Source organism: Nicotiana tomentosiformis, chromosome 4 (assembly GCF_000390325.3).
Source record: "Nicotiana tomentosiformis chromosome 4, ASM39032v3, whole genome shotgun sequence".
Taxonomy (NCBI): domain Eukaryota; kingdom Viridiplantae; phylum Streptophyta; class Magnoliopsida; order Solanales; family Solanaceae; genus Nicotiana; species Nicotiana tomentosiformis.
The window spans coordinates 34,374,279-34,391,180 of NC_090815.1; the positions used below are offsets into that span (position 1 = coordinate 34,374,279).

The 16,902-nt window shown below is 40.4% G+C and overlaps 1 protein-coding gene across 1 annotated transcript; it reads left to right on the forward strand.

Annotated features, from left to right (window-relative positions):
- Positions 1-2,323: 2,323 nt before the first annotated feature.
- LOC138909490 (uncharacterized) lies at positions 2,324-16,492 on the forward strand (the record flags this gene model as incomplete). The annotated part of the gene is made up of 7 exons (XM_070200690.1): positions 2,324-2,425; positions 8,757-8,980; positions 9,332-9,763; positions 10,272-10,488; positions 15,170-15,393; positions 15,745-16,176; positions 16,276-16,492. Coding segments are annotated over exons 1-7 (1,848 nt in total), but the record flags the coding sequence as incomplete, so codon positions are not given.
- Between the last annotated feature and the right edge of the window lie 410 nt (positions 16,493-16,902).

A 16,902-nucleotide genomic window follows, 5' to 3' on the forward strand; every position in this document is an offset into this window, starting at 1 on the left:
AATCCTTCGCGCCTGCGCTCCAGCCTTGGCCTCACATTTTTCCGCATCTGAGCAGAACATTCTCGCAACTGCGAAAGCGCACCTGCTCGCTCATACTCTACTACTGCGAAGCCTGCCCAGTATCCCCTTTCTCGCATCTGCGCCCCAGGTTTTGCACCTGCGGGCTCGCAGATGTGACCTCCAACTCGCACCTACGCAACCTGCCTAGCCCAGCATTGCCCGCACCTGCGAAGTCTCCATGTGCACCGGCGGCCTCGTACCTGCGACTCTTTCGTCCGCAAGTGCAAAAATAGCAGTAGCAGTAGCTTCAGCTGCATTTTCCAACTTTGACAAATCTGTTAACCACTCGGAATCACCCCGAGGCCCTCAGGACCTCAACCAAAAATACCAACAAGTCATATATCAACATACAAACTTAGTCAAACCTTCAAATCACTCAAAACAACATCAAATCATCAAATTACCCTCGTATTCAAGCCTAAGAACTTCTAAATTTCCAAATTCGGCAATCGATTTCAAAACCAACCAAACCACGTCCAAATGACCTCAAATTTTGCACACACTATGAACCTACTCCAACTTTCAGAATTCCATTTTAACCCTGATATCAAATTTTCCACTGCCGACCGAAATCGCCAAATTTCTAGTTTTGCCAATTCAAGCCTAATTCTACCACAGACCTCCAAATCACATTCCGGATGCACTCCTAAGTCCAAAATCACCTAACGGAGCTAACAAAACCATCAGAATTCAAATCCGAGATCGCTTACACATAGGTCAACATCCAATTTACTTTTCCAACTTAAGTTTCTACTTAAGAGACTAAGTGACTCAATTCACTTTGAAACCACTCCGGTCCCTAACCATCTAACCCGATATAACATAATATAGTTGAATAACACAAAAAGATGTAAAAATAGGGAAAACGGGGCTATAACTCTCAAAACGACTGGCCGAGTCGTTACATCCAAGTGTTGAAGATATCGGACTCAGACAGAGTTAAAGTGTGATCGCAATGATTCAAGATAGAGCTGCTTGGTCGTCGCAGTTCCTTCGAGTCTTTCCAATTTATTGTACTGTTAATTATTATTCCAACAGTATTGAGTATTCAATCCTTGAGATCATTCTATGTATTCAGTTAGAGTTCATGACTCGGTATTACCAGTCTTGGGAGGTTGTTATATTTGTAATTATTTCTGTTGTTGGTTTATATAAAACAAATATTGGCTTGAATTTTAATTATAATCGATTTACTTAGTCTTAGAGACTAAGTGCCATCATGATGCCTATGGTGGGATTTTAGTAGAGTTTTGCGGATCGGAACGGAGACGTTTGTACTTATCTACGAGAGGCTACAGAGCTAGTAGAAAATTTTTTCACTTCTTTCATTCCTTATCGTGCATTATTTATTCAGCTTGAAGCATATATCTTATGTTCTTTTGCATTCACTCATGTATGAAATTACACACTCTGTATCCACTATGCGCCAATGGTTCATGATAGTATAGAGGGGTTAAAGGGAACCAGAGTTGCTCAACCATTCCTACAACATGTCGTCCATATCTAGGATGTGGAAATATTGAGAGATCATTTAGGTTGATAAGTATGATATTAAGAAGGTTTAATTAATTGCCTAATCATCACAATCGTGGTAGGGTCACGAGGTGGATGTAGATCTGAAGATAGTTGATGGTATTAGAGATTATGTAGTTTGTATGGGATTTCCATTTAGTGAAAGGTACATACTAGCAGTCAAGGCACTCAAGGAAGCAATTTTATTTGTCACGGTGATGACATGTACCCAATAAATGGCTTGATGTGTCTTATGACTGGTAACGTACAAGTGGTGAAGGTTAGTATTGTGCATCATCAGACTGTTTCCTATGGCTTCACGCCAAGTGAGGGGAGTCCACTATCAACGATCAGAATGCGGGATCATGCGTTATATTAGTTTTGGCCTGAGATGTATATATGTGGTATTGAAAGGTTCTCCAAAACTTGTATATGATTAAGAGCTGAAATTTGTATGGGATGGTGTTAGGACTTGCAGTATTCCCACGTCCTTAATAATTCTACATTTCAGTATTAGTGGGGTCATGGAAACAATTTCAGAATACTTAGAGTGCTCCAGTAAGTTCTTTTAATACACCACCGGCACGGGGTTCCTACAATGGTTATTCCAGTTATCCGACACAGACTCAGTACGAGCAACCGCGACCTCAGAGGGATTGTTATAAGTGTGGTGATACTAGACACATCATGAGAGATTGCCCCAGACTTGGGAGGGGTGGATTTTATCAGAACACTCAGGCTATAGGCCTCAATGCAGCTACTACCCCATGTGCACAACCAGTTAGGGGTGGATGACAAGCTGGTAGAGGGCGCCCTAGAGGGGGAGGCACTGGCCGTTGATATATTTGCTATGGTATAGCTGAGGCTACTACACTAGATGGTGTCGTTACAGGTACGATCCCGATTTGTTATAAAAAGGGTATTTTCCCTTAATTTTATTCGGTTCTGAATATTGAGGTGAGTCCTACTGTTATACCCCGCTTATGGGTAAGCTTCATAATTTTGTGACCCACTTACATGTTTATCCCTGTTGGGAGTTTTGATGATGTTAACCTGAGTCTATCATTTTTATTTTGTACACCATTGAGGGCTATAAGTCCAAACGTGACTTTTTATTACTCACTACAGTGAGTTTTGATGTGATTTCAGAATAATTGATTTCAATTTTAGGAATTATATGCCCTACCGGGATGAAGGTTCGTTATGTGTTGTGAAAACTGTTTACGGAATATATTGAAAAGAAGAAAGAAAGGAAATTAAAAAATTTAGTTGGCACAATGTGCAAAATACTTGTGATTCGGAGTTGAGGACGAGATCCTCGCATTTTTATATGATGTAAAATATTTAAACTGGGCTACAAGCCGCGGTGGAAGTTATATAAGGACGAGGTCCTTGTGGTGAAATATTTATCAGTTAAATTCTCCCTTTGTGAAATTTAATTTGTACTATAGTACTAATAGGGAGTCATGCCTGATAAGCTTATGTGATAATTCTTTTATGTGTTTCTGTGCCATAATTGTGTTGTAATTAATGAGTTTTAGACCACGAGGTGAGTGCCCAGATGGCGTTAAATGCAACTCGTTAATTCGGATAAATAATTATGAGGTCTTCATGCCTTGCGTGTTGTTGTCAGTGTTACGAAAAGTTGAAATATGATTTTGGTGAATATGAGATTAATTGAGGATGTTGAAAATTAATTATAAACAGTTATATTGACCAGAGATGTGGTTATGGACATACGTATGATGTGTGCGTTGGCACGAGTTGCTACAGCCAGTTGAAACTAATACCGTGTGTTGATGTAAGGAATTTGAAATTGACTGGAGTGTAAGGAATTGGCTTTAAAGCCTATAAGTGTGAATAAAAGAAATAATATCCACTTAGATGATGTTGTCGGACCCCTGTTCAATTTATGGTGATGTAAAATCACCCGTGAGTATGTGTGAAATAATGCACTCAGTAATTTAATGTAATCAGAATAATTCTTGGCACGTTCGAGGACGAATGTATGTTTAAGAGGGGGCGAATGTAATGACCCGACTTGTCATTTTAAGAATCTATACGACATTCAGCTACTTAAGGTCCCGAGCAACTTCGTAATACGTATTCTGACTTGCGTGTACGGTCGTTTTAATTTCGGAAGATTCAGAATTTAAATTGAAAGAACAATTCTCATTTTTGAAGCTTAAATGAAAAGAGTTGACCGGAGTTTGAATTTTGAGCAAATGACTCCGGAATAAAATTTTGAAAATTCCAATAGGTCCGCATGATGATTTCGGACTTGGGCGTATGTTCGGGTCGAGTATCAGGTAGCCCGGGAGTTTTTCAGTGACTATTACTCAAGGTTGACATTTTTAAAGTTTAAGAATTTCCTAATTTTGGGTTGAAGTGGATTTTGATGTTATCGATGTCCGTTTGGGATTACGAGTCTGGGAAGCGTCCGGATGTGGATTTGGAAGTCTGTAGATCATTTTGGGGTCATTTGGTGAAATTTGGAAATTTGAAGTTTTTTGGGAAGTTTAACCGAGAGTGGACTTTTTGATATCGGGGTCGGATTCTGATTCTGGAAGTGGGAGTAGGCCCGTAATGTCAATTATGACTTCTGTGCAAAATTCGAAATCAATCGGATTTGATTTGAAAGGTTTCGGCGTCGAATGTAGAACTTTGAAGTTCTAAAGTTCATAAAGCTTGAATTCGGGTGCGATTCGTGGTTTTGATGTTGTTTGATGTGATTTGAGGCCTCGAGCAGGTTTGTGTTATGTATTGGGACTGGTTGGTACGATTGGACGGGGTCCCGGGGGCCACGAGTTTGATTCGGGGTGGTTCTGGACCAAGTTTGGGTGTTTTGATGCCGCTGGTTGCTGGTTTTGGTGTTCTTCGCGTTCGCGAAGAGGTTCTAGCATTCGCGAAGAAGGAAATTTTCCTATTCGTCGTCTGAATTTGGAGATTCATATCTCGCAATCTATAAGCAATTTGGAGGTGATCCAAAAATGAGAGTTGTAGCCCTTTGTATCTAGTTTTTCGAAATGTAAACGATTTGTCATTTGGAGTTGTGCACCAAAAGTAATGGTGGATACACTATAGGCTGTTTTGGAAGAGTTTTAAAATATCTGTTGCATAGGGCTAACTCTGGAAGTTTATATCTAGTAATCTGTAAGGAATTGGGAGATGAGAAACAAATGAAAATTATAGCGCTGGGAGTCTATTTTTGCAGAAAGTCAAACCATTCATCATTTGGACTTTTGTAGAAAATGTTATGACCATTATACTAGAGGTTGTCTAAGAAGAGTTTGAAAATGGCTTTTGAAGAATTTGTTCAGCGCGAACGCGAGGGGAGTTTGAAGGGCGATCCTTTATCAAAATTTGATAATTTTGGTATGGTTGAACTCGTATCGGAACGGGTGTTCAGATTTCATAAATATTTTATCGGGTTCCGAGGGACGGGCCCCGCGCTGTCTTTTATGAATAAAATTTTAAGTTGGTGTTTTATTATTCGGAGTTATTTCCGATGAATTTTAATGAAGTTATACAATTAATTTGGATAGATTTGAGCCATGCGGAGGTTAATTCAAGCAAGAAGGCTAATTTGGAATATCGGCCTAACTTCAAAAAGATAAGTATCTTGCCTAACCTCGAGTGGGGGAATTTCCCCTTAGGTATCGAGTCTTATGTGCCATTTGTGAAATGTGAAAAACCGTGTACGCGAGGTGACGAGTATGTACTCGGGCATATATGTGCAAAATATATTGGTTTAAAGTCTTAGGCATATTGTGTAGTAAATTGGATAATCGTTGGCATTTATTAAATCATCTATTTTCCATGCCTCAATTCGCGTTTGGTGAATTTTTTTTTATATGACAATTTGATGTGATTATTACTTGTATATTTATGTGAATTCCGTGAGTTTGATGATTTGATATTTCTTGGAATTTAATTTTATTATTGATTTTCCATCTGCAAATAATTAATGAAATAAGTTTAAACAGAGGCGTTATATAATTATCAAGAATTTGGATTAATAAAGGCGTTGCCCTATACTGAGTATTTTTCATCTCTGTTGTTGTTTTGAGGTTTTATACACGTGGTTTAATTTCAAATTGTGATATGAATTGATTTTTGTTATGTTGCCGTGATAATATTCCGTATAAATTATTTTGCTATTTGAGTTATTATTTTGACGATATAAGGGTGGCATTTCACTGTTGATATTATGTGGGTATAAGGGTGGCATTTCACTGTTGTTGTATGTTGGATATTGTCTGGGCGGAGGGATAAGGATGGCTATAGGAGAGATAAGGGTGGCTATAGGAGCGATAAAGGTGGCTATTGATATTGTCAGGGCGGAGGGATAAGGGAGGCTATTATAGGAGTGATAAGGGTGGCTATAGGAGAGATAAGGGTAGCTATCATCAGGGATGATATGTGATGATATGGGGTTATTGCGTTGGTAATTTTCATGTGATGTTGTGATTTTCCTTGTGTTTATTTTTATACCTTGTGGAATTTGTCTTGTTGTTGGTAAATTGATAATAGTCTGATCTATGTTGAAATTGGGAGCTTGTGGTTATTGCCATGCAGATTATTAAATAAAATGTGGGCACGAGGTGCCGTGAGTAAATAATAACGATATTGGCACGTGAACTGTCCGTGCAGTTATGATATGAAATGTGGCCACGAACCGTGAGTAAATAATGATGATATTGGCACGTGAATTGTCCGTGCAGTTGTGATATGAAATGTGGACACGAGGTGTCGTGGTTAAATGATGATGATATTTGGCACGTGAGTTGTCTGTGTGGTTGTGATAGAGAAATAGGCACGAGGTGCCGTGTAAATATGAAAGCGGGCTGAGACCCGTATTTTATAATTTTGAAATGTTGTGTCACAGGGTGACTTTTATTCGAAGATTTATTTGAAAGAATTTTATTTGAAAGAAATTTATTTGAAAAAAAATTATTTGAAGGAATTATATTTGATAGAGATTTATTTGAAAGAATTATAGTTGAAATATATTTATTTGAAGGGAGTATATCCGAAATATATTTATTGGAAAGTATTATATCCTGAAGATTATTATTTGAGAAGCATATAGGCGAAAGATTTATATTTGAAGGACTTGATTAATTGGGTGTACTTGTATTTATTATTTGTTGAGCAATATTAATGATGTTCTTGTTGCCCTGCTGTGTATATCACTGGTTGATTAGTGTTGCCATTATTGTTATTTGTTTTTCTATTATTTTTGTATACTTTATTGCACAGGTTATTACACCAGTGAGTGTCTTGACTGTACCTTGTCACTACTCCACTGAGGTTAGTCTTGATACTTATTGGGTACTGACTGTGGTGTACTCATACTACACTTCTGCATATTTTTGTGCAGAGCCATGTGTTGGAGATATCGTAGTCCCTTGGAGTCTTTCCATTTTATTGTACTGTTAATTATTATTCGAACAGTATTGAGTATTCAATCCTTGAGATCATTCCATGTATTCAGTTAGAGTTCGTGACTCAATATTACCAGTATTGGGAGGTTGTTATATTTGTAATTATTTCGCTGTTGGCTTATATATAAAAAAACAATTGGCTTGAATTTTAATTATAATCGGTTTACTTAGTCTTAAAGACTAAGTTCCATCACAGCGCGTGTGGTAGGATTTTGGATCATGACAGAATTAATTTCATATGAATTTACTAATTTTCCGGATTAAAAACCGAAATTCATCTTAAAACTCGACAGTGGGGCCCACATCTCGAATCTCATAAAAACTTACAAAATCCGAACACCCGTTCCGATACGAGTTCAACCAGACAAAAATTATCAAATTTCGACATCGGATTGGCTTTCAAATCTTCATTTTACATTTTTGAAGATTTTATAAAAATCTAATTTTTTCAATAAATTCACAGATTAATGATATAAATGAGTATGGAATCATGAAATATAATCAATATAGGATAAGGAACATTTACTCCAATGTTTCCCCGTAAAAATCGCCCAAAACGCTTCTTACCCGAGCTCAAAATCGAAAATGGTGGAAAATGGGACGAAATCCCATTTCGAGAACTTAAGTTATGTTTGGCCAGATTGTTTACTCATCGCGATCGCGGGAATTCGTTCGCGATCGCGTAGAACAATTTTTGCCTAGGTCCATTTTACTCTTCACGATCGCGGATAATTCTTTGCGATCGCGAATCATATTTTGGTAGAGGGCATGGATATTTCCCGTATTCAGGCTTATGCCCAGACCCTTCAGGATCATAAGTTATATGCTAAGCTCTCTAAATGTGAATTCTTGCTGAACTCAGTAGCATTCCTTGGCCATGTGATATCTGATGCGGGTATTAGTGTCGACACTCAGAAGATCGATGCAGTGAAGAATTGGCCGAGACCTACAACACCGTCAGAAGTCCGCAGCTTCCTGGGGCTAGCAGGATATTATAGGCGGTTTGTAGAAGGGTTTTCCTCTATATCAGCACCATTGACTAAGTTAACACAGAAAACTAAGTTCCAGTGGTCTGATGCTTGTGAACATAGTTTTCAGGAGCTAAAGAATCGATTGACATCCGCGCCAGTGCTCACTCTCCCAGAAGGAACAGAAGGTTATGTGGTATATTGTGATGCCTCAGGTATAGGTTTGGGGTGCGCATTGATGCAACGTGGGAAGGTGATTGCTTATGCATCAAGACAATTGAAGAAGCATGAAAAGAATTACCCGACTCATGATTTGGAATTGGCTGCAGTAATATATGCTTTGAAGATATGGCGGCACTACTTATACGGCGTCCATGTTGACATCTACACAGATCACAAGAGTTTACAATACATCTTCAAGCAGAAGGAGTTGAATTTGAGGCAGCGTAGGTGTCTTGAATTACTGAAAGACTACGACATCGAGATATTGCACCATCCTGGTAAAGCCAATGTTGTGGCAGACGCTCTCAGCCGTAAGTGAATGGGAAGCTTAATACATATTGAGGCAGGTAGACAAGGGTTGACCAAAGAGCTTCACCTGCTGGCCAATATGAGAATCAGATTGTTGGACTCTGATGACGGAGGTGTTACTGTACAGAATACAGCAGAATCATCTTTGGTAGCCGAGGTAAAAGCACGGCAATATGAAGATCCTACCTTAGTAAGATTGAGAGAGGGAATTCAGCAGTGTAAGATTACAGCTTTCAAGATCGGAGGAGATGGGACACTAAGATACCAGGGCCGATTATGTGTACCTAGTGTGGCAGGGTTGCGAGAGAAGATTATGATTGAGATTCACCAGTCCCGATATTCTATCCATCCTAGCTCGACAAAGATGTATCATGACGTTAAGGAGCAATATTGGTGGGATAACATGAAGAAGTCTATTGCAGAATTTGTAGCCCAGTGTCCTAATTATCAACAAGTAAAGATCGAGCATCAGAAACCCAGTGGATTGATTCAGAATATAGAGATTCCGACCTACAAATGGGAGGTGATTAATATGGACTTCATTATTGGATTACCTCGCTCTTATCATAAGTTTGACTCCATCTGGGTGATAGTTGATCGACTTACAAAATCTGCCCATTTTCTACCAGTTAAGACAACTTACACGGCTGAAGATTATGCGAAGTTGTATATCAAGGAGATTGTTAGGCTTCATGGTGTGCCGGTATCTATTATATCAGACCGAGGAGCTCAATTTACGGCTAACTTTTGGAGGTCTTTTCAGAAGGGTTTAGGCACACAAGTAAATCTCAGCACTGCATTCCATCCGCAGACTGACGGACAGGCTGAACGTACCATCCAGACGCTTGAAGATATGCTACGAGCATGTGTTCTAGATTTCAAGGGGAATTGGGATGACCATCTGGCACTTATAGAATTTGCCTACAATAATAGCTACCATTCCAGTATTAAAATGGCCCCGTATGAGGCACTGTACGGGAGGAGATGTAGATCACCAGTTGGATGGTTCGAAGTCGGTGAGACAGAATTATATGGGCCAGATTTGATTCACCAAGCCATTGAGAAGGTGAAAGTGATACAAGAGCGACTGAGGACGGCACAAAGCAGGCAAAAGTCTTATTCCGACGTCCGACGTCGTGATCTGGAATTTGAGGTTGGTGATTGGGTTTTCCTGAAGATCTCGCCGATGAAGGGTGTTATGCGTTTTGGGAAGAAGGGTAAGTTGAGTCCACGGTATATTGGGCCGTACAAAATTCTTCGACGAATTGGACAGGTTGCTTACGAGTTAGAATTGCCATCTGAATTGGAATTTGTCCACCCGGTATTCCATGTATCCATTTTAATACCATTCCAGTATTAAAATGGCCCCGTATGAGGCACTGTACGGGAGGAGATGTAGATCACCAGTTGGATGGTTCGAAGTCGGTGAGACAGAATTATATGGGCCAGATTTGATTCACCAAGCCATTGAGAAGGTGAAAGTGATACAAGAGCGACTGAGGACGGCACAAAGCAGGCAAAAGTCTTATTCCGACGTCCGACGTCGTGATCTGGAATTTGAGGTTGGTGATTGGGTTTTCCTGAAGATCTCGCCGATGAAGGGTGTTATGCGTTTTGGGAAGAAGGGTAAGTTGAGTCCACGGTATATTGGGCCGTACAAAATTCTTCGACGAATTGGACAGGTTGCTTACGAGTTAGAATTGCCATCTGAATTGGAATTTGTCCACCCGGTATTCCATGTATCTATGTTGAGGAAATGTATTGGAGACCCTTCTCGGGTCGTCCCTATCAAAGATGTACAAGTTACAAAGGATCTATCATATGATGAAGTGCCAGTGGCTATATTAGATCGACAAGTCCGCAAGCTGAGAACAAAGGATGTAGCTTCCGTGAAAGTATTATGGAGGAACAAGAATATAGAAGAAATGACATGGGAAGCAGAAGAGGAGATGAAGTCTAAATACCCTTACCTATTCCAGAGTGAAGATAACGAGGATGCCGGGGGAAAGAAGGATGCATTATAAGGTGAAACGGCTCTATGAGATAAGCAATAGCTTGTGAATACTCTTTTTTTAATACAAAATGGTGATATGCAGATAATGTACATATCCATAATGCTTTGTATAGTCTTGTATGGCCATAGGTTGGGTTTAACTGCTTGCAAGTTTGGCTAGTGTCCATTTTATAAGGGAAACTCAGCCGGAAATCTCCGTCGGAATCCACGATGAGTTAGACACCCCATAAACCCTTACATTCGAGGACGAATGTTCCTAAGGGGGAGAGGATGTTACAACCCAAATTCGCATATCATAGATCACGCCGTAAGGTAGTCGACGTAAATCCAAGAAGAGATTATCTTTGAGATGATAAGAAGTTAATCCTATTGGTCTTAAACGATACAAGGGTGTATAAGAGTGGTTAACAAATATTAGAAGTTAAACGAATCAAGGATGTTGTAACCCGTATTTTCGGGTAACACTAGAGGTGATTAACTGTCCCAAGAGGTCTTGTTTTAATGTATTTGAATCATATAATATCCGCATCATAAGTCTTGAAGTCAAGCGAGTTATGAAACAAAAGTGGATAAAAGTTGTCGCAACTTAGGTTTATAATTTTACTTAAACTTTAGGTCAAATGTTACTGCATTTTACTCCCAATGTGCTTGGAATTATGGGGTGATCTACCTATCAAATTGAAGATCTATGAGTCTAGTTTCCAACGCATTAAACCGTTCGTCGATACGATCTCAGAATAGAGAGATATTCGCGTTTTCGCGAGAGTGCGCCAAGCTGCTCTCTATGGGGCCCACAAAGGCGGTTTAAGACATTTGGACATATATAAGATAACTCAACCCCGTTTTAAGTCATTATTTTTCAGTATATTCAGACCTTATAACCCTAAAAACATTCTCTCAAGGTTCTCTCATGATCCAAGACCCAAACAAAGGGCAAACAACACAAATCAAATGTCGGGAATCCCGTGGTGCTAGTAAGTTTCTTGTTTTTCTTGTTGTTGCTGATTTTTGTGTTGTTCCAGCTCGTGTGGGAGGTTTTTTTAAGTGATTTATGTTCTGTAAATACACCTTCAAGTTTTTAATATCAACCCTAGGTGATTTCAAGTCTTCTAAAGTAATTCTAGTGCCGAAAAACCCGAATTAATTGCTAGTTTCGCTTCCTTGTTCTTGTGGCAGAATTGAAGGGATATTTCGTAGAAAATTAAGGTCAAATTGGAGTTGTTCTTTCTTTTTAAAGGTAAGTAACCTCTTACTCTATATATATTTAAGATTATCCAAGTTGCAGCTAAGTCGTTGAAGCTAGAACTTGTGAAATATATATCGAAAAGCTTGGTAGTAATGTTGTTGGTTGGTGGACTGTTTTGGAGGCTCAATATGATTATTAATGATGTTGTTTGGGCTGTTTGGTGATTGTATTGACTTGTGGGAAGTCATATAAATAGGGGAGGTGCTGTCCGTTTCATCGTAAAATAGGTTGTGGTCGATACATAATAGTTACGACGCTTAAACGATAATGATAGTGTCATTTATCTTATTGTAGACTAAGGAGTCGTGATATTTGCATAGCTTGAGGTTGGGCAGTATATACAAGGTATGTGAGGCTATCCCCTTCATTCTTTTGCACGACTCCAATTGTACATAATGTAATGAACGAGCTCCCAAAGATACTCTACTCTTAGAAGCTAGCAGTACTTACATTGCTGCCCTTCTTATGAAACGATTGATATTGATGTTACTTCTCTTATTCTTATATTATCAATGTTGTTGGTAGTTCCTGATTCTTATAAGATTCTTGATGAAGAGTTAATCCTAATAACGTGTACGAAGGATACCGACCTTACGTCACTCCGAAAGGTTCAAATTATGATTCCAACGAGTCCAGCATGCATCATATATATGTATCTATTTTACTCTACCGAGCCGCGCTATAGTCGGCCGGGTATGGCACCTATTGTGCAACCACTGATCAGTTGGGTTTTACCGAGCTCCACGTGGCCGGGTACGATTCTACCGAGCCCTATGATGGCCGGGTACGTTTTACCGAGCCTATTATGGCCGGGTACGATATGATGATGATGATGCCCACAAAGGCATATGTTTTAAACGTTTATGTATATATATATGTATGTATCATGTATTTCATGTCAGTAGCCCTCAGAGGTACCCAGATGTCACAGGTTGTATATTCCCTATCACTGTTTACATTATTGTTCTTACTTATGCTATTCTGCCTTACATACTCAGTACTTTATTCGTACTGACGTCCTTTTTATTTGTGGACGCTGCATGTCGTGCTGCAGGTCCTGATAGACGGGTAGACGCAGCTCCCCCATCACAGTAGGCTATCCGGTTCAGCGTTATTGGCAAGATCCTTTCTCCGGACTTGCCGTGGTCTTGGTATGCATTTTTGTTATAGACCTTATGGGTATGTCGGGGCCCTGTTCCGGCAATGTTGTAGCACTTATGTTCTTTTAGAGGCTCATAGACAGGTGTCGACTCATGGTAGCTCGTACCTTATATATAGTTTCTTGACAGTCTTGTCGTCCTATGTTATGTATGTTCATGACATTATCTTTCATTGTTGGATGTTCATGATCCATGTCTACCATTTATATTGATCTTGTCGGCCCTTAAAGATAATAAGGAAGGTTAGATAAAATGTACGTTGGTGCTCGGCAAGTATGGCCCGGGTGCTAGTCATGACCCTCCAGTTGGGTCGTGACAAACTTGGTATCAGAGCAAGTCTGTCCTAGGGGTTGTCTATGAGCCGTGTCTAGTAGAGTTTTGATTATGGATGTGTAGCGCGCCACATTTATAATCAGGAGGCTACGTGACATCTAGGGTTGTTACCTTCTTCCTAAATCTAGATCGTGCGTAGAGTTGAGTCGTAAGTGTTCATATCTAATATTCACCTTGTTTTCTTTTAGCGATGCCTTCGACTAGGAAGCAAGCGATTAGTAAACGGCTTGATACAGCTGTAGGAGAGGGTAACATTCAGGTGCCTCCAGCCATAGCAGGCCAAAGTGAGCCTCAGAGTGAGATGCCGTCTCATACCTCTCTGTCTCCTCCAGAGGATATTAGGAGGCACCCAGTACATCCAGTTCCTCCGTCTGGCACTACAGACCACGATATGCGCAGTGCAGTGCAGTTGTTGAGTAGCTTAGTAGCTGCTCAGGCTCAGAGGCAGAATACCGGTGCTGCTGATAAACCGGTTAGTGCAGGAGTTCGTGATTTTATTAATCTAGACCCTCCAGTGTTTACCGGATCAAGCCCCAAGGAGGACCCGCAAACATTTATTGATCAGGTTCATTGTACATTGCGTGTTATGCATGCTAGTGATACAGAGGCAGTAGAGTTGGCTTCTTATCGGTTATGGGATTTAGCGATTTTATGGTATGATAGTTGGGAGAGATCTAGGGGTCCGAACGCTCCTCCAGCCGTGTGGAAGGAATTTTCTGAGGCCTTTCTTCATCACTACTTACCAGCTGAGATACGATGAGCTAGAGCTGATAAGTTCTTGAACCTTCGACAGGGTAATATGAGTGCATGAGAGTATAGTATATAGTTTGATTCTTTATCAAGGTATACTCCCCATATGGTGGCCGAGATGAGTGATAGGGTGACCACATCTGATAAATGAGTGCACAACAGCCTCCTTGGTAGAGGGCATGGATATTTCCCGTATTCAGGCTTATGCCCAGACCCTTCAGGATCATAAGTTATATGCTAAGCTCTCTAAATGTGAATTCTTGCTGAACTCAGTAGCATTCCTTGGCCATGTGATATCTGATGCGGGTATTAGTGTCGACACTCAGAAGATCGATGCAGTGAAGAATTGGCCGAGACCTACAACACCGTCAGAAGTCCGCAGCTTCCTGGGGCTAGCAGGATATTATAGGCAGTTTGTAGAAGGGTTTTCCTCTATATCAGCACCATTGACTAAGTTAACACAGAAAACTAAGTTCCAGTGGTCTGATGCTTGTGAACATAGTTTACAGGAGCTAAAGAATCGATTGACATCCGCGCCAGTGCTCACTCTCCCAGAAGGAACAGAAGGTTATGTGGTATATTGTGATGCCTCAGGTATAGGTTTGGGGTGCGTATTGATGCAACGTGGGAAGGTGATTGCTTATGCATCAAGACAATTGAAGAAGCATGAAAAGAATTACCCGACTCATGATTTGGAATTGGCTGCAGTAATATATGCTTTGAAGATATGGCGGCACTACTTATACGGCGTCCATGTTGACATCTACACAGATCACAAGAGTTTACAATACATCTTCAAGCAGAAGGAGTTGAATTTGAGGCAGCGTAGGTGTCTTGAATTACTGAAAGACTACGACATCGAGATATTGCACCATCCTGGTAAAGCCAATGTTGTGGCAGACGCTCTCAGCCGTAAGTGAATGGGAAGCTTAATACATATTGAGGCAGGTAGACAAGGGTTGACCAAAGAGCTTCACCTGCTGGCCAATATGAGAATCAGATTGTTGGACTCTGATGACGGAGGTGTTACTGTACAGAATACAGCAGAATCATCTTTGGTAGCCGAGGTAAAAGCACGGCAATATGAAGATCCTACCTTAGTAAGATTGAGAGAGGGAATTCAGCAGTGTAAGATTACAGCTTTCAAGATCGGAGGAGATGGGACACTAAGATACCAGGGCCGATTATGTGTACCTAGTGTGGCAGGGTTGCGAGAGAAGATTATGATTGAGATTCACCAGTCCCGATATTCTATCCATCCTAGCTCGACAAAGATGTATCATGACGTTAAGGAGCAATATTGGTGGGATAACATGAAGAAGTCTATTGCAGAATTTGTAGCCCAGTGTCCTAATTATCAACAAGTAAAGATCGAGCATCAGAAACCCAGTGGATTGATTCAGAATATAGAGATTCCGACCTACAAATGGGAGGTGATTAATATGGACTTCATTATTGGATTACCTCGCTCTTATCATAAGTTTGACTCCATCTGGGTGATAGTTGATCGACTTACAAAATCTGCCCATTTTCTACCAGTTAAGACAACTTACACGGCTGAAGATTATGCGAAGTTGTATATCAAGGAGATTGTTAGGCTTCATGGTGTGCCGGTATCTATTATATCAGACCGAGGAGCTCAATTTACGGCTAACTTTTGGAGGTCTTTTCAGAAGGGTTTAGGCACACAAGTAAATCTCAGCACTGCATTCCATCCGCAGACTGACGGACAGGCTGAACGTACCATCCAGACGCTTGAAGATATGCTACGAGCATGTGTTCTAGATTTCAAGGGGAATTGGGATGACCATCTGGCACTTATAGAATTTGCCTACAATAATAGCTACCATTCCAGTATTAAAATGGCCCCGTATGAGGCACTGTACGGGAGGAGATGTAGATCACCAGTTGGATGGTTCGAAGTCGGTGAGACAGAATTATATGGGCCAGATTTGATTCACCAAGCCATTGAGAAGGTGAAAGTGATACAAGAGCGACTGAGGACGGCACAAAGCAGGCAAAAGTCTTATTCCGACGTCCGACGTCGTGATCTGGAATTTGAGGTTGGTGATTGGGTTTTCCTGAAGATCTCGCCGATGAAGGGTGTTATGCGTTTTGGGAAGAAGGGTAAGTTGAGTCCACGGTATATTGGGCCGTACAAAATTCTTCGACGAATTGGACAGGTTGCTTACGAGTTAGAATTGCCATCTGAATTGGAATTTGTCCACCCGGTATTCCATGTATCTATGTTGAGGAAATGTATTGGAGACCCTTCTCGGGTCGTCCCTATCAAAGATGTACAAGTTACAAAGGATCTATCATATGATGAAGTGCCAGTGGCTATATTAGATCGACAAGTCCGCAAGCTGAGAACAAAGGATGTAGCTTCCGTGAAAGTATTATGGAGGAACAAGAATATAGAAGAAATGACATGGGAAGCAGAAGAGGAGATGAAGTCTAAATACCCTTACCTATTCCAGAGTGAAGATAACGAGGATGCCGGGGGAAAGAAGGATGCATTATAAGGTGAAACGGCTCTATGAGATAAGCAATAGCTTGTGAATACTCTTTTTTTTAATACAAAATGGTGATATGCAGATAATGTACATATCCATAATGCTTTGTATAGTCTTGTATGGCCATAGGTTGGGTTTAACTGCTTGCAAGTTTGGCTAGTGTCCATTTTATAAGGGAAACTCAGCCGGAAATCTCCGTCGGAATCCACGATGAGTTAGACACCCCATAAACCCTTACATTCGAGGACGAATGTTCCTAAGGGGGAGAGGATGTTACAACCCAAATTCGCATATCATAGATCACGCCGTAAGGTAGTCGACGTAAATCCAAGAAGAGATTATCTTTGAGATGATAAGAAGTTAAT